Source organism: Lasioglossum baleicum, chromosome 18, assembly GCF_051020765.1.
Source record: "Lasioglossum baleicum chromosome 18, iyLasBale1, whole genome shotgun sequence".
In the NCBI taxonomy this organism is placed as follows: Eukaryota; Metazoa; Arthropoda; class Insecta; order Hymenoptera; family Halictidae; genus Lasioglossum; species Lasioglossum baleicum.
Genome location: NC_134946.1, coordinates 6,038,928 through 6,063,243, shown reverse-complemented (window position 1 = coordinate 6,063,243; position 24,316 = coordinate 6,038,928). Strand labels below are relative to the sequence as shown.

At 36.1% G+C, this 24,316-nt stretch overlaps 2 protein-coding genes across 2 annotated transcripts in view; one reads left to right on the top strand and one right to left on the bottom strand.

The window, feature by feature from the left end:
• The window catches only part of LOC143217874 (testisin), a 34,445-nt gene extending 12,709 nt beyond the window's left edge, over positions 1-21,736 (top strand). Inside the window, exons 2-5 of the mRNA XM_076442542.1 lie at positions 3,707-3,890; positions 15,193-15,497; positions 18,448-18,599; positions 21,131-21,736. Of these exons, the coding sequence (XP_076298657.1) occupies positions 3,707-3,890; positions 15,193-15,497; positions 18,448-18,599; positions 21,131-21,298 (809 nt within the window). The 3' untranslated portion in view covers positions 21,299-21,736. The remainder of the gene's footprint in view (positions 1-3,706; positions 3,891-15,192; positions 15,498-18,447; positions 18,600-21,130) is intronic.
• Positions 21,737-21,807: 71 nt separating this feature from the next.
• Mrps11 (mitochondrial ribosomal protein S11) lies at positions 21,808-24,104 on the bottom strand. The gene is made up of 5 exons (XM_076442543.1): positions 23,767-24,104; positions 22,518-22,648; positions 22,353-22,453; positions 22,204-22,269; positions 21,808-22,124 (listed from the first exon to the last, which is right to left on the bottom strand). The coding sequence occupies exons 1-5, from the start codon at positions 23,994-23,996 to the stop codon at positions 22,017-22,019; spliced, it is 636 nt and encodes a 211-aa protein (XP_076298658.1). The 5' UTR covers positions 23,997-24,104; the 3' UTR covers positions 21,808-22,016.
• Between the last annotated feature and the right edge of the window lie 212 nt (positions 24,105-24,316).

The following is a 24,316-nucleotide window of genomic DNA, read 5'->3' as shown; positions in this document are numbered from 1 at the left end:
AAACGTACCCTCTGATGAATCTTCGGTTGATTTTCTTTTTTTTAAATTATGATTGCTACTACAACTATTCATATATGGCACTGAAGAGAAGAATTTTTAGCCAAAATATGGAAAAGGGCCTCATCAGGAGTTTCGACGCACTTGCTTTTCTTGTTGTTTATAACTTCATATCGTGCACCAGTGGCTATGTGCATTATAATAGGAAAGTTAGTAAAGTATTAGATTTATCGTTCGTATGAAGACAGCTGTAGAATTGGTTGTTTGAAAACGAAAACGGGAAAGAAGTGAATACAATAAATAAATAATTAATTAATATACGATCAATCAGCAAAAAGTTCATTATTTACTGTTATGGTTAGTGTATCGTTATAATTATTAGAACTGTTATTGTTGTGTTACTATTATTTATGAGTGTTATTATTGTTACCGTACACACTATTATTTGGTACTGCGACTATATTTTCTGTACACATTTTCTCCTGTTTGTAAAATGACTAAATTTTTATCAAGCGCGTCTAATCTTTTGACTTTAAAAATCAGAGTCAACTTATTTAACACGTACATTTCTGGTACGTGTCATAAAGAAATTAATATTATTTTCAGTTTGTTTTATTTCTTCTACTTAGTGAAATCCCGTTCCTTTATTTAGATTCGAATAAAATGTTTTACGAAAATTGTTTCGTTAAACCCTTTGAGACATGTACGCTCGTTGTTCTGCACAGGTATCCTCGGGGGATAAGCATGGAGAAAAAGTATGCAACTCGTGGTCGGTTGTTTATAGGGTGTAAATACCCTTGGCGAGTATGGTCGGCAGCGATACGTTGCTGAATCGTAAAAAGGTTGCACAGAGTATATCAAATAGGATAGTCGGATATTTTGGACAGGTGTTCTGTTTTCATTCGGCCAAACAAAATGTTGTAAACACTGGTGGTTTTCGTGTGAAGGATTTCAGTGCACTCAACGATTTAAACCGACAGCATTAACTGTGAACATTAATTCACCTATTCATTAAATCAATTGCAAGACCACTTTACATTGAAACCTTCTTTATTTTGGGATTTTGAAGTATTTGCTGTGACTTTTACACAGTACTGCACAACATGATACAGTAAATCGAACAATTAAAAAGAAAATAAAACTATTAATAAACATAATGGCGTCCAACAAATATCGTCTCAGGAATCATATGTTTCTCAATTGAATACATTATTGATATATCATCAATTCTTTATACTGGAAATAAAAATTGCTTGAATTAATTACAAGATACAGAAGATACCTACATGTAGATATTTATTTCTTTTCTGAATAATTTTAATGAGTTGAAAGTAACAGCATTTTTAAATGGTTCAAATATTTTCACTTTCATGTTTGCTATTCCAGTTTTAATAAGCAAAACATTGTGTTTCTATAACGTACGTATAAAATGTTCCAAAACATTGCACAAAACAATCCTAAATAAAACTCATGACAGTGTCATTTTATTTTGCAATTCACGAAAACGTTGGGAGAAGAAAAACAAGTTCGTTTAATATTTATTTCGTTTTTACAAGTTTGGACATACAGTGGGATGCAAAAAGTATTTGAATCCGAATAATTACTTTAAAAAAGATAGTACAACATTGTCATTCTATAAGACCGGTATAAAAAATTGGAGATCAAGTTTTAAGCAGTCGTAGTAAAGGGAACATTCAATTTTTAAATCTGAAATAGATTTATATTCGGAAAACAAATTGTTGATGCTTTTATAGAAGATTCAATTTGTAGCATTTTTGACCAAAAAGGTGTTCTTGTCTGTTTGGTATCTGCAAAAATAATATAGTCCAATTTTTTTAACGGAATTATCATAGTTAAAATATTGACAATTTCTCGAGAATCGGATATTTAGTGTTCAAATACTTTTTGGATCAACTGTACATGAATTATCATCCAAAACATACATTCTCCAACTCGGAATTCCGTGAATTCCAATTGCTCCGTCGTATGCTTTAGCCGACGCATTTTTCAACCGCCAGAATAACCTCTTTGAAATGCATCTTGTGTTCATGTGTTCCCATTCGAATGCAACTTGCGTAAATGGAGAAAAAAAAGAGAACGCTGTTCGCTGTGTGGTACGAACCAAACGGAATCCCGTTCGACATTAATGAACACGCCTGTTTGCTAAGTGATTATTTCCGATAAAAGTTAAAACGAACTTTCCTGGCACGAGTACAAGGGCGCTGCTCTTGGCGTGCGAGCTCGTTTAATGAAAAAAAAAAACATAAAAACCAAAAAAAAATAATAGAGGGAAGGTGTGTAACGAGAACGAGGTCTCTGGGTGGTTGCAACTTTTCCGAACACATTTTCTCTATTCAAGTAATTTCGATTCAATCGTAATGGCTGTACATGGTGTCTAGAAATTGTTGCATTTCCTTGAAAGGGCTGATTCCTGAAATTACGTGGAGTGATTTTTACGTTTGCGAAAATGTTCTCCGCGGCTTTATTGGGGAGTTATTAACCCCTTGCCGTATTTTAACGAGTCAGACTCGTCATGAAGATTTTATCAAAGTCTAACAAATATGAATGTTATGCCTTTCTTTTTGGATGAAACAAAATTTTATTCGTTTGCAATCGATATTTATGCATTCAAATAAATGTAGCCATTCAAAAAGTATAAATTTTCTTTACCCTACATACAACATTTTTCGAGATAAAGACTTGGATATACTTTGATTATTTTTTTATTTATAATTGTAGCTTTAATCTTCCCCTATGCATTTAGTGACCCAGATAATTTTATTATAGCTAATCCAATAGAGTTACACCAAGACATATCAAGCCTGAATGATATTTTCTATTTGCTTACACCATTCTTCGAATTATCCCTAATAAATTCGGAGAGGTATTAGGTCTATTTTCATCTATCTTAATTTTACTATTTTATAGCATTTTTAAATCATGATAATTCATCTTCAAGGAAATTTTATTTGTTAAGAAAAATTTCATTTTGAATTTTCATTTTATCATTTATCACATTAACTTGATTAGGAAAACAATTAATTGAAATACCATTTAGTAATCATTTAGTAATCACTGCAACTGTAAAGAAAATGATACGACAAGGGGTTAACGAAAAACACGAACCAATCAGAGCGCGGCTGCAGTGGACGGATTCCTGCTCGAGACGGACGGGTCCCGCTGAACGCAGCGGGTCTCATGAAAATCACCGACACAGTTTTTATCGACAATATTTCACCGACTCCAGATTTGACCAACAATAACTTTGCCAGACAACGACTTTCACCGACAACGATCCTAACAGACAACGACTGTTGCGGACAGAATGGCGTTTTCGCGTGTGTTTGTAGTTTCTAAGTTGTGGTATTGGCGTTAAGGTAAATAGTGCGTTAGCTTACTACAGTGACCAGATTTAATATTCGGACGCTCTAAAAAAGACGATAAATTTTTTAATATTGTACTACACGACTTGAACTTTTTTGGAAAGCTAGAGCTATTAGTTTACTACAAGATGTGAAAAGAAATTTTTTTCAAAAATTGCAATTGATCGGAATTGTAGAAAAAATTCCTTTTCATAATTCCTCACCAGAGACGCAGAAAACATTTTCGCGAAGTGAAAAGTTTCTGGGACACTCTGTATTTTTCTATTGTCGTTGCAATTGCTTAGCAATATTACTGGACGTTAGTTAAACAGACGTTTCGTTAACAGTTGCAGACATACCTTGCGGGCATGGAGCAATTGGTACACGCGCAGCCAGACTCGTCGGAGGACAAAACGCTATACCGCACGAGTTTCCTTGGATGGTTAGCATCAGCAGGAAAGGAGGACACTTCTGCGGCGGGACCATTCTCAACTCGAAATTCGTTCTAACCGCGGCGCATTGCCTATGCTCGTAAGTATACTGTATCTGCGTTTGTTCCGCGACTCAAAACAATGCCCTTCAACATTATATTACCATGTCCCTTCGTACGATCTAGGACCAACAGACATTTTTTAAAGTTTTGTAGCAAAAATACATTTTTCATCTCATTACTAGTTTTGAACAAGCCTGTATGTGACCTGTCCAGAGTCAGGTTGAAATTAGTATTCGCAAAATTTTGTCGAAATACTATTACTATACTGCGGAGATTTATGTAAAATAATGATATTCATATTGCGAATCAGAAATTTTTATTCCCGACAAAAATAGTACGTTCATGAAAAAGGAGGAACGTTCGATATTCCCAGATGCATATAATTGTAACTATCGTCGCTGCAAGGTTTCAAATTTCCATACTATTCGATCAAATAGTATTTATAAATTCGAGCCGGAACGACCGCGGCCGTTAAATTCGATAGGTCGCTTCCGAGGCATTAGGCGAGAGAAAAATATCGTCAGAAAAACCGGCATCTAAATTTCAAAGCATTACGCCATAACGTTAATATCGATCCCCGCCGTAGTTTATATCGCCGTTCTTTACAATGATGCTAGTATACGCGTGTTCGCGTAATCAATATGCAGGTTGCTTGCAAAAATATTCATGCTGGAAAACCGACTGTTTCTTCATGGAAAGCTGCCCATTGTTCCCCGTAATCGAATTTACACACACACAAACGCACGCACACGCACAGAGTAAGAGAGAGAGAGAGAGAGAGAGAGAGAGAGACGTGCAAAAAGAGAAGGACAGAGGGAGAGTGTGAGAGAGAGAGATCTTATCGCGAACGATATTCACGGCACGAGCCCACTGTGCCAAAATTTTCTACCGCTTTCAGTATTGCCGCGTAAATGTCAACGCAACGCAGCCACCACCTTGTCCAACAAACCGTCCCGTAATTATTCTGATACGATCGCGCGGGGTTGAAAAATAACGCCCAATACGACACGGTTAATACCGGTTTAGCAGGAATTGGGTTATTCTATTTTTATGGTGGCCCAACAATTTTAATCCCTCCCCGTCACGCCATCAGTCTTCCATTACAGGGCTGCTAAATTTACACTGTCGCTCAAAAGTATGCATTCTTAATTGCAATCGCCTAAAATATTTGAGCCGTTTATTTTGAAAGTGGCCTAAGTTCATTTTCGAGGATAATCAAGCTAGCAATTTCAATATTTACATTTCTACGTTATCTGTTTATTCTGAAGCAAACTCTAACTAATATATTTAAAATCACAAAGTTTTCGTAAAAAAGAAATTAGCTGGTTTATAGAATGATACAAATTTTTATTTTGAAAGTGCCCTAAGTCAATTTGTCAGTTGTCTTAGTATCAGGACATTCGTTTTTACCGAATGACAGAGATTTTGGCGTCGTAGAAATGTCATTAAAGAAAAATAATTTACTGTTTGTCTCCCGAGATTATTATAACGTTATCAAGAAGTGCCGGGAAAAGGTGATAACTTTATTTTAATCCCTCCCTCCTTAGAAGATTTCCTGAATTGCATAATTGGTGTTCTTCAAGTTTCGTGATGAAATATAAAATAAATTGAATATTGTTTTTTCAACTTGAAGCATTTTAAATTATACCGAATGGACTTGGGTTGTTTCCAATTTTATGACAAATCTAGTTGTTAATTTTGAAAGTGGCTTAAGTCCATTCTTGGTACGAAGACACATATTATTCACTTGATAATTGCTACTATATAATAGGAATGGTAAATTTAACTCTCTTAGATACACTTAAGGAGTGTGATACACTGATACATCCTATACGTATATTTTTCATTTCATTGAAACGCGAACTCTTAAATATCTCAATTTAAACTTAAATGGACTTGTGGGCCACTTTCGAAATAAACGGCTCATTTGGTCGGCGTAACAGATAAATCTGCTTTCGGCATGTCGAATAAAAAAATTGTGCATCGTAAACGAGCCGATTAGGCGCTCGAAACGCTTCCCACTCGGCGAAAGTTGAACGCGCGAAATAGCAACGGTGACGCGGGAAGCGCGCGCGCGCACACAGACGAGCGGTTTAAACTACGGTCGGGCACGACCGGTTTAATTTTTTAAGATCCGGTTGCCTCAAAGGGCTCCGGCAAAGTGACTGTGTCGTAATCCACTTAATCCGTCGGTGCAATCCACGCGAATCTGTGCCTGGTTTAAAAGCTGGAAACCGGCGCGGCGCGGCCCGTCATAGAGGGGCGAGGACTGCTACGATGGCCGTTCTGCAAAAATCATCACGCCCGCGTAGGGATAAAAAGTTTAACGGGCCGTGTCCAAAAAAATTACGAAAGACGTATAAAAGAGTTGCTGTGTAAAATTCCTGCACAGTCACGGAGCCGTCCGCCTGGTAGTTGGCACGCCGGAAATCGTTGTATCCGAGCACGTAGTCACGCGGAAAATTTTTATTTTAACTGTCGCAGCTGAGCCTTTTGAGAACCGGTACATATAACGAGACTGTACGTCCGCTCATGTGGTGTATACATGGCGCGCACACGCAGACACGCGCGCACGGCGATCGAGGATTGTTTGATAAAAATTCGTCAGTGTGTTTCACCAGCTTTGACAAGAAACATTTGATCGGACGCGTTAAGTGTCGCTCGGGAAAAATATTCCCGTGGACGACGTAAATAAATGTTTTCGTTGAACGCGGCCAACGACAGGAGTGGGTCTTTTAGAAACATGCTGTGAATCCTTAACCACTTGCATTATAACATCGAGTCCGATTCGTAATTAATATTTCGAACAACTGTCTACTGAACTATTTCGTCTACTGAATATGGTTTTGTTATTATTATCTTTTAAAACGATATAAAATTCTGTAAGACGATTGCATAAGTTCGTGCCCGATATAAATAAAATAAAAACTATAAAACCGGTCATTTGACCGGTGGTTTAGTATAAAAAAATGCGTTTTGTAGATTTCGATAGCTTGTGCGCATACTGAAAATTTCATTCGAGCTACACACGTTTAAAGATCAGAGCTTACGGGTGAAAGTCGCAGATGTTTGTCGAGGCATTTCGCCCTTATGTGTTCACCTTTAAACATTTGTAGCCCAGTACGCATATAAATTACCGAAATCTACGAACCGCATTTTTTAAATTATCGTTACAGGTTCAGATAAGAACAATTGGAAAAACATAATTTAAAAAATTTTTAATGATTTCTACCAATTGAAGCAAACTAGGCGGTCCAGCATCTTCAAATAATTCAAGTCATTTGGACCAATTTTAAAAAAGTCATGCGATTTTCAAGAGTGTCCATTTAGTATTATCCCCGACTGAGTGTAGTGCGCGCTAAAGGAAATTCTGGTGAAATGTTCCTTGCTTTTTACCGATGACAACCATAATCCCGGCAGCACTGAAAATGATGAACTAAATCGGACGCACGGTACAAAAAAAAAGGAGAAGTGGGGGTATAGAAAGACGTCAAGGTACGATTTCCACGGTTGTGATGAATTTATGCATGCAAATGCAGTCCGCGGCAATCGAGTCCCCGCGTTCAACTGACAAACGTTTCCTCTGACTTTTCGCAGCCGTTTCGTAATTATCGAATAAGCGGATGAACAGCTAATCGCTTCGTGAAAATTATATAAAACGACTGGCGCGTGCTCGTTCCGCGCTGCTGTACTCGGTTTCCCGCGATATTGATGTTAATTGGAGCAACGATTACATTTTAAATGAAACCACGGTCGTATTTTTCACTGGCGTTCATCGTACGGAAACGCGAGTGGCATTGTGGCAGGGCAAAAACCGTACACGATGCTGTTTGCACCGGTAAACATGACCGGCAAATAGAGTCAAGAGTCCGGCTCGTGTTCTGCGCCAGAAACGATCATCGCTGGAACTAAGATAGAACGATAAAAGTAAACTATGCGTTTGTATTATCCACGTCAGGATTTTGTTCCGGGAAAATGGAAAAAGATTTTAAAATGTCGCTTTTTACTAGTCAACGTTCAAACCGTCCTTTTAACCCACAATTTCTATTGTGACATGTTAACGAGTACAGGCTGTCTCAAAAATGTTGTATTTCCCTTGAAAGAGGCGAAGGTCATTGGAAATAACGTTCTTCTTTGCGAAAATATTTTCCGCTGTAGCCGCGATGTGATTGGTCCATGTTTTTCGTTAACACTAAATCTACCATCACCGGTCAAAATTGTCAGATCCAGATTTTTTATTATACCACGCTTATATTAGCTTGCCGGTTGTCGATGTTATCGTTTCGTTGTATGCGCCATTGTATGCGTTGTATGCTTGTCATTTTGATAAAGGAACACGTTCCAGTTACTTTTGAGGCTCGGTAAAGTTTCGTGTTAATAACTCCTTAACAAAACCACGAGGAACATTTTTGCAAAGGAAAAAGTTATCTATTAAATTGCGCGTTTCAAGGAAGTACCACATTTTTGGTACGCTGTTATAATCTAAACGCAGTAGCGATTTAATTGAAGTGAATGTTTCCACAGGGATGAAGAGAAATATCAACAAATGTGTTCAGTTATTATTATAATATTATATTATTACTAGACTGTGCGGATCTTTATGCATTTATGGCATGTGCAGATTTTTAAAATACCAGAAAAATGTATGTATTAAGAAAAACTAATACATTTTTATTTTTTATATTCGAACCCCGGTCTACCGCTTGGCAGTCCAACTCCTTTACCGCTTGGACAACCAACAATCTCATTTTTATTTTATATTTATAATGAGATCATTTTTAGTTGATGAAGAAAATTTTTACGAATTCCTGATTAACAAATTATAATTTTATTAGTACTTTAACCCCTTGCCTTACAATATCGTGTCTGACTTGTGATAAAGATTCTGAACAGATTCTGATAAAAATATATGTTAATAATTTCCTTTAAACCGAAACGAAATTCTATTTTGGTTTTGTTAATGTACAGCTGTTGGAGAACATACGGGCATACAATTTATATAAATTTTCTCCTTCTTTAGAAATTTACGATCTACAAAAAAGTTCTAATCACTGAAACCGGAAAATAAATCGTACGGCAAGGGGTCGAAAATTGAAAAATGGAACATTCCTGCAGCTTATTATTGTTTTTCTCGACTAGGGCAGAGTGTTGCAGTACTTTCAACAATTATGAACTCAATTATATGTTTAATTTATATTCTTTCATAACATTCGACAAAACATGTGAGACGTCACTTTCATATCTTCACACTTACGAGTTCTAATAAGAGATCTTTTCAACATTAAAATTAAGAGATACAGAAATTTCAATTTTAAACTTTCTTTTGTCCGTTACTGTACAATCTACGAAGGATTAAAAATTGTTCGAATATTTATTAAATCGTGAGACAGAGCTGCGAAAGTATTTAATATTTCTTCACAGCTGGATATTGGAAAGAAATTTATGTGGAACCGTGTTCATGCAGGTGTAATTAAACGGCGAGACAGTAACGTGTGCGATGAAACGTGTAGACATCGTGTGTCTCTCTCTCTCTCTCTCTCCCTGTCCCTCTCTCTATCTCTCTCTTTCGGTCAGCAAATGTACGTGCATGCATACATGAACGAGAAAGAGAAAGACAGAGGGAGGAAGGAGTTAGAAGGGGTTGAAACTGGACAGGGTAGCTGGGGAGAGAATCCAGCGGAGCTTCGGCGTTGTAAACCATGATTGCGTGTAGATTACAGACCACTCGGTAATTGCTAGCGGCCATGCAAAACGCATGACAAAACGTTGCCACCAGACGCGAGGTCGTGAAAATATATCCGACTCGCCGGCCATTGTCTGCGATTTCTTTATCGTTCACGGAAACGACCGAAATAAATTTCGTTAATGCAGCTCCAAGCATGAAGCAGAATTATTTGTAGAGCTATCGCGACAGAAAAATGAAGGAGGAACAACGCCTGAAAAGTACGTGAACCGACTATCGGTTGTTGGTGCGACACCGCCTTTACAAACGATTATGATTACAGAAATAACATCGCTCGCAGAAGTATGAGAGCATCGCGTTGCTTTTATTAGGATCTTTATCAGAGCCAACGGGTTTTTTAATAAATAAATTCAGAATTTTATGCGTATTCTCTCTCTAATTTTTGTAGTACTTCTTTCTAAAAATCAGAATGAAAGAAAAGTTGATTTCACTAATTCAAGAGTTTTACGGTCCACTGGTGAATCTTACGAAGTTACAAATTGTATAAATTTGTGTTAAGTAACAAACAACGAAGTGAATAAACATTAGCAATGTTTCCATTCTTTTTTCGATCATTTTTACAAATGTAAAAACATGACTTCCATCTTTTCAATTCATATCATGGATCTTTTTCGATCCAATTGTAATTCTGATGGCAATTGTAAAAATATTTCCATCGTTTTTTTAATCGTAAAATTTCCGGAATACTTGTGGATTTTTTAATTCAATAATTTTGATAGTTGTGGTTTTACTTAACTTCTTGCTACTGCCCATGTCGACTTCGATTAAATCTTTGAGCTTAACTAACAATAAGAATATGAAACTAACTGTTGACTGCATAACTCACAGTCTAATGAACGATATTACCACGAAGCTCTTTCTGCTTGCTTAGAAAGTCAGCGAGGTGAACTTTATCCACTAATAGGTTTCTTCTCCCTGCATCGTAACAATTATATTATTATATTGTTACGATACCGTGTGTTTCATTAAAAATTCGACATTCTCTCCGTAACTGTCACATCGTCTGCCGAGCGACAGTTCGAGACGAGAACTGAGGTTTCGACGCTTCGACTCTCTACCTCTCTTTCTTTTCCGTTCGCCAACCTCTTTCACGCCCAAAACTTTAATCGCTTATTGCACAAGTAATTATAATAGTAACTGTATCGGATTTGGTACCATTTTAAATCTCTTGCTTAGCTTGCATTTACGTACCATTTTCTTTACAGTTGCAGTGATTCATCCCCAAAAATATCGTAGAAGGGAAAAGAAAATTTATATCTTTTTTGTATGACTACATTTATTTTAATGCTGAAATATTGACTTTATGCAAAATAAGAAAATGTTTGCATTGATTGTAAGACACAGGAGTCAAACAAAAATTTCATTCTTCTTTTAATTATCGTATTAAGGTGAAATTAATACACTGCTGGCTTTAAATCTTTTTAATATATCACCACTGTTCTTTTTAAATTGTACTTACCCATTTTTTGTCATAAATGCATAAAATCCGCAATCTATTGATTACAAACGAATCAAATTTGGTTTCATCTTAAAAGAAACACAACATTCATATTTGTTAGACTTTGTTCAAATCTTCATGACGAGTCTGACTCGTTAAAATACGGCAATGTGGTGGGAATAACATTTTGACAATTACGGTAGATATCGATTCGACAGTTACGGAGAGAATACTGTGATGTCGTTTTCCGAAAAATTAAACATGGTACATACGCGGTATCATTTTGTTCAGGAGTGTAAAACGCGAATGAACCCGGCCCAACGTAACCGCTAAATAATTAGCAACGTCGCGTCGTTGCTCCTCGCGACAGATTCGCAACTAGATTAACGTGCGATTAATAGTCCCGTTTCCGTAACAAAAACGCGGGAGGAGAAAAACCGCTCACAGTCACCCTTTTCGTTCGATTCGAGCGTTTAGCCAGCGGTGCATTTTAATTGGAAGGGTGCGACGATAAAGGAAGGGAGGAGTGGCGATGATGCGTCCAGATTAAATCGTATAATCCACGGCCACTGGTGGTACAATGGTGGAAGGGTCCCGAAGAGGGTTGAGAAGGGGTCATTATAGAGGGCTTCGTAAGGAGCGTGGCGAATTGTGGGGCGATGAAGGACGCAAAGGAGAGACCACGAAACTTGGGGAAACGAGTCGCGACTACTCGAGCATGATTGCGCCACCTTGGCCGCCGCGGCGGAGGAAGAATCGCGGCAACGAAGAAACTAGCACGAAACAATCTCCTCTAATGCGAGAGAAACGAGAGAAACCGGCTCGCTGCCATAATTTTGTTAGTTATTCGGGACTGGCAGCAACCGATTAATTAACCGAACCCGTTGCACTCGAGACCGAACAGGAGCCACGGGTTGGTAGGTGTGTACCGCCACAAGGCGGAACACAAAAATCCCGGTTAAATAATTGCCGACGTCCAACGAACACAAAGCTCGCGAAAGAACTGGCTTTTCTCTGCTTACGCGAAGGAACGCCCGGGGTTGGGGGTAACGAAAGGAATGTTGCTTGCAACCATGAGACAGGAGATGGCTTTCACGATATGTATTGGGTCATTGCAAAAGACTTGATACGGTTTTTCGGTTTATTTTTTATTTGCTGTTTATTACCTAATTAATCGATCAGTCGATTAAGCAGTTACCATTGTTTTCTATGACTATTGTAACTTTTTTTATGAACATTGGCCGACTCTGCGTTGGGGAAACAATGTACGTGGTTTTTCAAAACTTGTGAAGAAGTAAAACTTCATCCGTTTAAACTGTTTTGCAAAAATCGAAAAGCGGTTGACGAGTAAAAAATTACAGGCATCGAAAAGAATATAAGAATTCTTAGATTTATTATAGTTTAAAAAATCGTCGGAAACAATTCTTTCAACAGCAATTATCATAATCTTTAAACGTTCGTAGCTCGTAGCAACCTTGGCCGACTTTGATGAAACTTTCAAAATGTGTACAATTGATGCAGATCTACGAAACGAATTTTTCAAATTATCTGAAAAAAGTTGTAAACAATAACTTTTATCATTTTCCCTGCAGTTCTGACTAATTGCAAGGTTTTAAAAGTTTCTTGTTCAGTATCCTGTGATAAACTAATTGTTCTAAATTCTCACTAAAATCCAAGTCGTATAGTCCAATATTAAAAAGATATACTTTAAAAAGTGTGCCAATATTATTTTAATTCACTGTACTTATGTATAGCTCTCGCGCTGTTTAAAATAAATAAGACTTGGATAAAACAAAAGAGGATAATACTTATATGACCACATGTTTAGAAAATAATATCTACACACATGATTAATGAGCGTTAACATCAAACAACCATTAAATATACACAGTATAGGTACGGGACTATACTATAGATTATTATCCATATTTTTTCACTAAAAAAGAGAAGTTAACTGTATGACGAAAGAGTGTAGCTAACACGATTAAAATAATTTATACTTAACGTTTGTCTAAAATAAATTACAACGTAATCACCTTTTTTGAAAACAATTCATGGAAATTGTTAAATGTTGCAGCGTTTACACGAGATTGCTTTCTTAACACTTTCCCCGCCGGATTTTGAATAAATGTGCTGTACCAAAATAAAGCATAGAAATTTTCTTTTACACTGCAATCTTAAATGAAACTATTAGATGACGTTATTGAGGATGACTTGATAGCTCACAATGAAAATTGCTGATGCTATTGAAGATTCCATTAAAAAATCTTTAACCATGTATTGTATACCATGTTATATAACCATGTATGTGTTAAGTAAGAAGAAAACGTTTTTTGGCAATAGTGGACACACACGCACAGTTTGTTCTCAGTGCACTTAATTGCCACGATGATTACTTATACGTGGCATTGTCGCCGGACTTTGACTGCTTTGCTGGCTAAAAGAGGCCAAGAGAATAAAGAGGGCCATTTGTTCTACTTGGCCTACATGTATCTCTAATACGTATAAAGTGCATGTTTTACTTGGACATTTTTCAACGTAACACTGCCGAGCACAAAGCAACAGCTTAAAGAGTTTGGCTGTGGAAAATATGCTCTTGACGATTAATTCGAGTTATTCTGGACTTTGCGTTTCGAATAAAGAAGCAGCTTTGCCAGCGGATTCTGTTGTTTCTAGTTGGTCGGAATTTTTATACGCTAGCTTGTGTTAAGATTTAACCTTGCCACATTTCTTCCCAGCCAATAGAACGGAATCCTTTGTTCGAACCTACTGCTGACCCAAAAAATATTTGAACACTAAATTTCCGATTCTGGAAAGATCGTCGATATGCAACCGGTGATAATCTCGTACGAAAATAAATGTTGACTCGTTTCAAAGCTTGCAGCTTCTCCTTTCGAAGAACATTGCTCATTTCCTTATAAAATATTTTCGCATAATGTAGCCGATGGGAACCTGAAGACCCATTTTTCCGCAGAAATGCTATGCATTGAAACCTGTGTAAAAACATTGGCAAATTTATTTCGTAGCTGAATTCACCACAAACTAGAAGATTGAAGCTCCCCTTTTGCAACGACCGACCTCTTAAAAATTGTTCTACGATTATTTTTCACTGTTTTGTAGAACGAAATGAGAAACGAGTTCGGTCGTGTAAAACTCTCATAGTGTACCTTATGTTACTGTAACAGCAGTGGACTAGACACGCTTTTCAATTAGTAGCTTTCTCGAGGGAAAATGTCTCTTCAGTTTTCTATCCGTTATACAGTGTTGGGCAATAAACAAATTTATTTAAATAAATAATTATTTAAATAATGATTTAAATAACAAGTTATTTGTTATTTGGACATTCAAATAAAACGCGAAAATAATTATCTATTATTTGAGCAAGTCTAAATGAATTTATTTAAAATAATAAAGTTAATTGTTATTTACAAATACAATTTGCAATTATTATTTGTATTAGCAAATCATAAATTAAATTGTATTTTCATTCATTGAAGGTTGATATAGCAGAAAAAAAGCAACCACCGCGCTCCGACAACAAAAATTATATGACGCAAAAATTTAGAAATCGACTTTTTTCCATTTGTTCAGGCCAAATAGACCATTGTACATCGTGCAAAATCATCTTAAGCAAAAATGAAAGTAGAAGTCTGAAATTTTTACGAAATGATAATAGTTTAAATACCGACGATCTTTCGCAAATCGGAAATTTAGTGTTCAAATGCTTTTTAGATCTACTGTACGCGCTTCTAATTAAAATTATAAGCGCCCATGAAATAATTGCCGATAAGCTTGAATTTCCCATTACAGAACGTCGAACTTTCATACAGGGTGAGCTATTACATACCAGTCAAAATGACTGGTATTGGTATAAATAGCCATGATACACAAAACTATTTCGATTCTGAATAAATTAAACAAAAATAAAATTCATTATATTACACCTTTAGTTATCGCTGCAAAAATCATCGCATCATTGCGGAAGAAAAATGTAACCTGAAGTAAGAAAATTTTAAAATGAAATTGTAAAACCAGTCAGTTTAACTGGTGTGGTAGTTCTAATGTTAAGGATGCAGATGTGAGTTGTTAAAAATTGTATCACAAAAATTAGCTGATTAACAGACTGTGTACCTGAGAGCATATTTTTTGCTTGAAACAGATTTACATCGTTGGTGCCAATTGGTCAGCTGCGAGTCAGTCTAGGGGAACACAATCTGAGAGGGGCGGAAGTGCCACCGTCGACAGAAGAGAGAGTGACGAACGCTATTTTACACCCCGGCCACAAATGCGGAAAATTCGTGGACGATATTGCCCTCCTGGAACTCGCTCGGCCAATCAGTTGGTCGGAAAGCGTGAAACCCGCCTGTTTACCTGTGGCCACAGGGAAACCAGGATACAGTGCCTTCGGGGGGGAACTAGCTAAGGCGGCCGGATGGGGTTGGCTCGGTGAAAACAGGACCCAACGTAAGTAAATAATACTTGGATCCCTTTGCAAGTAATTTGACCGACTGACGAGGATCGTTAACTCTTCTGCGATCTAATGGGATGATGAATTTTTTCTTTGTTTATCCTTTTGCTCTTTCATGTTCATGAAGTATTTTATGTATTATGTGCAGGTAGTACCCCTGAATTGTTTAATAAATTACTTCCATTTAATTAGATAATTAGCTATCTGTATTGTTTTTTATATACAGTGTGTTTCGTAACTGGTGGTACAAGCGAGAAGGGGGTGATACTACTACATGTAAAAATAAGTCGAAAAAAAGGAATAACATTTTTTTGTTTAACGCTTCGTTTTCGAGAGAATCGAGTTTGAAAATGCAGCGAATACACGTGCTATTGCATAGGAATCGTCTGACCATGATCAACCAATTCTACTTCCTCCATATACTAAAGTAAAGCACGCGAACTGGCGGAACTTTAAGGTAGGCGCACACTAGACCGCACCGCGACTGCACGCTGACCACCCGTTTCCGCTGTTTTGACTTTCGTATATGTAGTTCATATTTCTTTTTTTTTTACATCACGCGTGGGCAAATTTTTGCTCGATCGGAGGCATTTTCGCGCGTCTCACTTCCCGTGGCGGCCGTAGTGCCGTATCCCTTGAAAATGCCTCCGATCGAGAAAAAATTTGCCCACGCGTGATGTAAAACATAGAACTATGAACTACACATACGAAAGTCAAAACAGCGGAAGCGGGTGGTCGGCGTGCAGTCGCGGTGCGGTCTAGTGTGCGCCTACCTTTAAACTCGATTATCTCGAAAACGAAGCGTCAAACGAAAAAATGTTATTCCTTTTTTCGACTTATTTTTACATGTAGTATCACTCCCTGCTCGGTTGTACCACTCTTCCGGCCACACCCTGTATAAAATTCACAAAGGTATAGAAACCGTATTTTCATAAAGTTTGAACCTTGTTTTATCAAATACTAGAAACATGTATTTATTTTATTTATTTCTTATAAATCGTACTAGAAAACGTATTTTCATGAACTTTGAACCTTGTTTTATCAAATACTGGAAACATCTATTTATTTCTTATAAATCGTACTAAATTGTATCAGATTTTGTTTTCGAATTTTTTTGAAAATTTCACTAAGGCAGAAATGCATGCATATCCGCAGTCGCTAGTGATCACGTAATGTGGAATAGTTAATACATAGAAATAAAAATTTCTTTCAACGAATTATACATAGTATGTACAACATAAATAGCTGACGCGATAGTATTATTAGCTTTTAATTATCCAGTAAAGGAAGACTAGAGAAGAATTTCGACATTTTGCTTTGGCTAAAATTCCCTGGTATTAAACTGTAGAAGAGTTAACATTGATTATTCGGCCCTTGATCAAATTAATTGGATGGTATTAAAACAGAACGTCTGTCGATGTTCACAAAGGCTTCCTCGGCGAGTTGGACGTTTTAAAACAAGTCCCGAGTACGAAAGAACGAACGACGGTTTACAGACGAAAGTAAGTTGGATTAAGAAAGATAAGAGGAAGTTAGGACGCTTCTTGCGCAGTTTGCTTTATTAACGACGGGATCGTTGCCGTTCAAGTGAATAAGTAAAGACACGGTGAAGTTATCAACATGTACCGTAAAGTTTTGCTGCAATGGGCCCGGAGTATCTAACCGAATTCGCTGTCGGAATTGCATTCTACAAAAGTTCTTGCTTACTTGGTCGACTCGAACGAACTAGGGCTAGCGTTTGAATTTAACTTTTGGCCAAAAGACGTTTTCCCGAAAATCGAATCTCGCCGACGAAACCCGAATGCTTTTAGATTCATGATAATTTGCGCTCGTCGCGCCACGCAATAAATAAATTTAGATAGTTTTAGTAATGTTATATGAACACACTAAACCTACCACCATCGGTCAAATGACCGGTTCCAGATTTTTTACTTCACAATTATCGAAATTATAAAGATGCTTTCGTGGTAAATGAATAAATACATGTGTTTAGCAGCACAGATATTATAATATGAACCGGGCAAAGTTCAAATAAATTGAATCTTGTTATTTTTAAGAGACAACATGTACCGGCTATTTTTAAAGCTCGGTAGGTTTAGTGTTCAAAATAATGTAGTGCGTTGAAATAACTTTTTCCTTTCCGGAAATCTTCTCCATGGCTTGGGTAAGGAGTTATTAATGAAAAACACAATATCTAGCCATAATTATAAAATATTATAATTATCCACAGCGCTATAGCAACTTGTGGACAACTTATCGAACCCTTTAAGGAACAGTACAACATTATGCATATATTATCCACAAAGAATACTGAATATTATAGAGTATAGCTCGGAGAGAAGTAACTTTTTATTGTTATTATTAGACTCCGGACTTTATGCATTTATGACAAAAATCAATAGGTGCCATTTAAAACAGTGAAAACAAGAGTATTAATATATTATTCTCACTACATTAAAATTATTAGTGAAAAATACATATAAATTTATATTTAGCTCCGGTGTCCCGCAATTGATGCACAACCTTTTTATTTTGGATAAAGATCCGGTGTGTGTATATACCTCGTTCAACGATATTACAAAGCCGTTCGAGTAAGACATTGTTACTTTACTGCCTCATCTTGTTGGACAAGGTATAATTATTATTAGACTGCGAATCTTTATGCATTTATGGCTTTTAAAAATGTTCAAAAAATGCGGGAATATAAAATTCCACAGAATTTAATACGATTTTTACTTATTTCAGATCGACAAAGGCTACTACCACCGAAAATAAGATTTTATTCATTCCCACTTTATTGAAATTTGTCTGCAAAAATGAAAAATTGCACATCCGCAGTCGAGTTATTATTATACATAAAACTTCTTACACACTTCCAATCAATTCTATCAAATGTTTCACCTCACCCCCTTTTTCAACGACTAAGGCTAATTTGCTATCTTCCAGACAAACGAGCAGATGTCCTGCAGAAAGTGGACGTTCGTGTGATTGACAATCACATTTGTCGCGAATGGTACGCCAGCCAGAACAAGTCGGCACGCGTAGAGCCAAAGCAAATGTGCGCTGGCCATGAAGCAGGTGGCCGGGACTCCTGTTGGGTAAGTGAAATCCATCGCTAGCATCATTTGTCCCTTTCTCAGTGCACGATTAGTACAAACTACTGTGGTACACATGGCAAATCCAATGAAAGCAAATATTCACTAAAGGTTTAAGTTTAACGATCAGCAAAGGATATCTTGCTATCAGTCTCTCTTTTAAACTACTGTGTTCTTTCAATACAAGACGACGCGACGGGTTGGGACGGCTTTTGACGTATTGCGGATAAGGGTACACCTGTTCGGCTTGACAGTGTTCTTGAGTGGGCCGAGAGTTTACTGGTCCCATGAAGTAGTCGACCGAGCAACGATATCTTTCGTTGGAAAAGGATAGAATATGACATACCCCCTCGTTCTGGAACTAACAATAAGCGGTGTTGAATGAAGCGGGGTAGAGATTTTCTTGTTGCGAATTTTCTTGTTCTTTTATACAGCTTTTACTGCAAAACTTGAAAATATGTAAGACGCGTTACCATTTTACTCCGGAGCGTATTGTAACAATTTCATATGAACATATACCTATTGTCACCCCCATGCCCTGTATCAATCCCTCCTCTTCCATTCATATGTCGCTAGTTAGCGCCGCATTGCATGTCAATCGTTCATACACGAAATTCACGCGCCGTCGAACGGGCGCGACATGAATTTCAATAAATATCCGCGGTCATGTAGACCGCCGCGCATACGTTGAATTAACAGCGAGTCCGCGGAGAGGGTGGCTCGCTCGCGGACCAAATTGTTCGACCACGAAACAATATGAAATAAAATAAAAAAGAGCGAAAGGAGAGGAGAAACACCTATATGCGATATCCGCCCGAAAAATATATCAACGATACATGATGATCCCGGACTAACATAATTATAGGAAGAGAAGAATTCGCGAATATGAATGCGTTTCCGACTCGACACGTTTTATCCTCTTGTTAGCGATTCCGTTCGCAGACCATTTGAGAGATCTTCTGCTACGTTGAACAATTCTAACGATCTATGCGCTCCGTCTTTAGTCGGTCATGACTATTGTGTAAACAACGTGGAGTCGTACGAACAAGAGCTGATAACTGGAACGTTAACTTGTGTCGGCTACCGACAATTCTATCTCCATATTTCTTTTACCAATTCTTTACTTTTCTTGTAAAAGTATCGCACAATTATATTTAAAATTAAAATTGCAATTAAATATTAGACATTTCAAGCTTACTTGTACATTGAGTAGGAAACTGCAATACTCAGGCGTCTTGAGAAAATCAACTTTTCTTTTTTTACATTTCTTGAAGCAAAATGATTTGCAATAGAGTTTGCTTAAGTTTGTATGAATAACGAAGTTAAATAACTGACAGTCAAAATAATTAAAAGCATTTTTCTCGAAACCTTATTTTCTAATATGACCAACAGAATATCTCAAAATTTAATGGTTTGATCAACTTCAATTTATGTATAAGAATCTTCAGAAAGTTTCAACAAATACTGATATATTTCGATTTTTTATTACGTTAAATGTGAAAGAAATGACTAAATAATCAGAAATCAGAATTCAAAATGCCACCATTTTGTTAAATAACGAGATATTTCATTTCTTTTGGCTCGTGTCATAACTATAAATGTCTACGAATTAAAAATGCTACTTCATTTTTTTTTAATTTCAGACCTTTCTTCTTATTTCCATCGTATCAGCCAGGACACTTTTTTAATGTACCCCTCTTGAAGGAACTGTAACTCCTATAATTTTTAATATTTAGACTTCAAGCAAATTATATTGTATAGTCCAAATAATAGAAATTATGCATGCGAAACCACAATACTAAACTGTGGTCCGATTTCTTTCCAATTTCGAAAGGATGCCTACAAAATAGCCCTTTGCACTGTGAATTATTTTTCAATTTTGTTGCAAACAACAGAGAGGATTTTATTTGAAATTTACTTCAAAGGACAGTTCCTTGATCGCAACTTATTTTAAACAATTTTGTTTACTAACTATATTAAATATAGCTCTCAAACGTTGCTGCAATTTATATTGGTTTTGAACTAAAAGATGAGACAATTAAATAAATAAAGGAAGAACCAAATACATATAAAAAACCGTTTTATTTACATTTTTCTTTCTTCGATGTCGAGTCACACTCGACAAAGGAGTGTAAAGGATTAAGTCAAATTACAGTTAGATAAAACATGGGCAATAGCTTCAGAAAGCTACTGTACCGAACACAAAATTGTTAATTAGAAAAACAGATTTGTAAAGCTATCGAAATTGGAAAATTCTATTGCATGGCTCTGTATATTCTTTGTAATTAGAAACACCTATTCGAAAAATGTTGGAAAATTATAAAAAATTTGATTTCAGCTATACTTTTAAAAGATGCGTATAATTTTTTTTAACATTTGAGTGACGATAAACTCGCCTATTATAGCATCGTTTAACAATAATCGTAAAACAATAAGTTTCGTTAGTTTAAAATTAGCAAAATCATAATACCAAGAAAGTTGTTTACCGACTTAAATTGTTTAAAAGAGATCAAAACGCTTAACGTTCGTTTCAGTCTGACAGCGGCGGACCTTTGATGATTGGAAATCATCCGGGCGGCAGCATGATGGTCGTTGGTGTAGTCTCGTGGGGAATAGGATGCGCCCGAGCACGACTTCCTGGTATATACACTCGAGTGTCGGAGTACATACCTTGGATTACACGATATGCGCTTTTTATATGATAAAGAAAATTTCAAAGCTTTGTTATTCCGCTGATTTACCCTCCTATGGAGCATGAGTCATTGTTAGAATGCGGATCTTCATGTGTTTATGATGTTTGCAAATTTTTCAAGTACAAGGAAACATTTACATTGACAAACATTAATGCTATTACCATTTCATGTTTACCGTAAGACATTTTTTAATTGAAGAAATGCATTTTTTTTAAATTTTGATTCTTATAATAATGTATGAACATGAAAATTTGCATAAAGATCCATAATGTAGCCATTATGGATCCAAACGTAAATTTAATAATTTCCAATTCTTAGAAAAAGTATACGATTTGACGAAAAGCACAGTAGATTCTTAATGCTTGAGAAGAGTATAAAATACGATGGAACTTTTGTAATATGTAAATAATGCGCTTTCAATCAGAATAATTATTAATTACTTATAAGTAAATGTGTGATAATAAGTAAGATATCTTGTTACGTTATTTTAATTATGTTTAAGTAATTTATGACATACATTTCAGAGTCTAGTCATTTTATTTGTAATGGAGAATTCTTTTGTTATATATACTATTTTGTAATATATATATATATATTGTACATAATAAGTGAAAAGCACTACTTATGTGTAAACTGTTTTAAAACAAATTGAATTTTACACCTAACGATTACAAATATTCTTCCAGACAGATTGATTTATTTGGTAGTTTGCAATACAACCTATATATTATATTCTTCTTGGTTTCCTTGGCCTTGGAGGACACCATGATACTCTAGTGTCATCTGTGATAGAAACAATCTCCACTCCTGCTAACTCGAAACCTTTTATGGCTGCCTATACGAATGTAAATAAATTTATTTAGAACAAATCAGTAGGTATAAAAAGAATATGGTCACCAAACTTCTATACTTACTGCTCTGCCTGGACCGATACCTTGTATCCTTAGTCGAACAGTTTTTATACCTTTCTCAACAATACGCTTAAAAAGAACATAACATTATTATTCAAATACAAATGATGAAAATAATATTAGATTTATACAACAATAAAAATTTTTCTCACAAGTCCAAACGTATTGGCTGTCTGTTGCCCTGCGATATTAGTACCCTTCCGAGCATTTCTAAAGCCTTCAATACCAGCTGTATGTATTCCTAATACTAAGCCTACAGCAATACTATTGTAAATATAATGTGATTATAATAATATGGCTCACAAAATAATATTTACCCGTATGATCAGTAATAGTCATTATTGTATTATTGGGTGTTGCTTTTACATTAATAATTGGTAAGTGTTTATATAACATCCCACTAAATTCCTTTTCTGGTGTAGTTTCATCCGGGAACATTGTATTACCACTGTAAACAATAGTCATACATATATAGGATGGTTCACCAGATATTACCACCTCGATTTTCGTCGTTATTATTATTCGTAGTGAAGAATGTTTATATAAAGTTGAATGGTTTCGAGAGATGCATACTTTGGTGTTGTGAGTTTTTTTGTAGGTGGATGCGTGGAAGAGATATGGAGGTCATCAGTATTTTTTTTAAATGGGATCGTATGTTTTTTCCTGCACCAATCGACGAAGCTTCATATTCTCTATGTACAAAAAAGTATTAACCTATTAACACTTTACCAACCAAATGCCTATTAATAGGATTTTCAATAATTGTGCTGTACCAAAAGAAAGCATAGATATTTTTTTTTACATCGCAATCTTATATGAAACTATTAGGTGACGTTATTGAAGGTGACTTGCTAGTTCACAATGAAAATTGCTGTTGCTATTGAAGGTTCCATTAAAAAGTGTTTAGCCATGTACCACAGATTTTTCAAAATTATAATCACTGGTCGGTAAAGTGTTAATATTGAAAAACCATTAGTTAAGGAGATATTTTATTTTTAGTGTTGTTACGAAATCTCTTGATAATGTTACGAATTCAATTTGGCTCTGCAGGATGGTTGTTCTGTACATTATGCAACACAAATCAAATATTTCCAAATCGTTGGGTAGGATGAAGTGGTCCCATTCATTTTCCAGCAAGGTCATCTGATTTAACACCCCTCGACTTTTTCTTATGGGGTTACTTGCAAAATAAAGTATACGCTGAGGCTCTGACTACAATTGCTAATATGAAAGATTGTATCATGTAAAATGTAATATAATCATTACTTTTTCAATTCAGAAAATGACATGATGTAAACGTTTGCCACATTGGAAAAAACATTCCATATCTCTTCTTCGTGTTCGCGTAACTCACAACACCAAGGTATGCATTTCTCGAAACCACAATCAACCTTTTATAAACATTCTTTGTTACAAATAATAATAATGACGAAAATCGTGGTGGTAATATCTAATGAACCACCCTGTATATATAGAGTAGATAAGATTAATGAAATCACAATATCATACTGTTCGCTACTATCATACAATTGCACTGGACAATTATTTATGGTTCAAGATACTTACGAAAAGTCTATAGCAATGGAGGAACTCTCTCCTTCTAATTGACTAAGTTTATTCGTGTCTTTCACTCGAACTTTCATATTAACCATTCGAATTTCTTTCAACTTAACAGAGGTTAAATGCATACATCTTGTATTAGTCAAGCTTGGGTACAGTATTCTCGACATACTGTCAACAGAAGAAATCTTCGTTCTCGTAAGAGAACATGCTGCTGACCTCAAAGATGAAATCATTTTTGTATGTGTTCACACAATTTTCAATAAAAGCAGCTATGAACCACTATGAACTCCATAAATAACCAACTAACCTCACACGGTTAGCAGAAGCCAACATAGAACGTGTCTCAGCCTGGATTAGATTTCAGTAAGCATGTGGTTAAACAACCCAACTCACATGATCTGACGGAATCTATACTACCGACACAAATGAAATAGAATAATTGGCACCGAAAATCACAACAATTCCTACTTCAAACTTTAAATGAGATACCTCAATTTGTAATTTCAAAATATTTCATAAATGAGAATTATTACCTTACACTTTTTTATACATA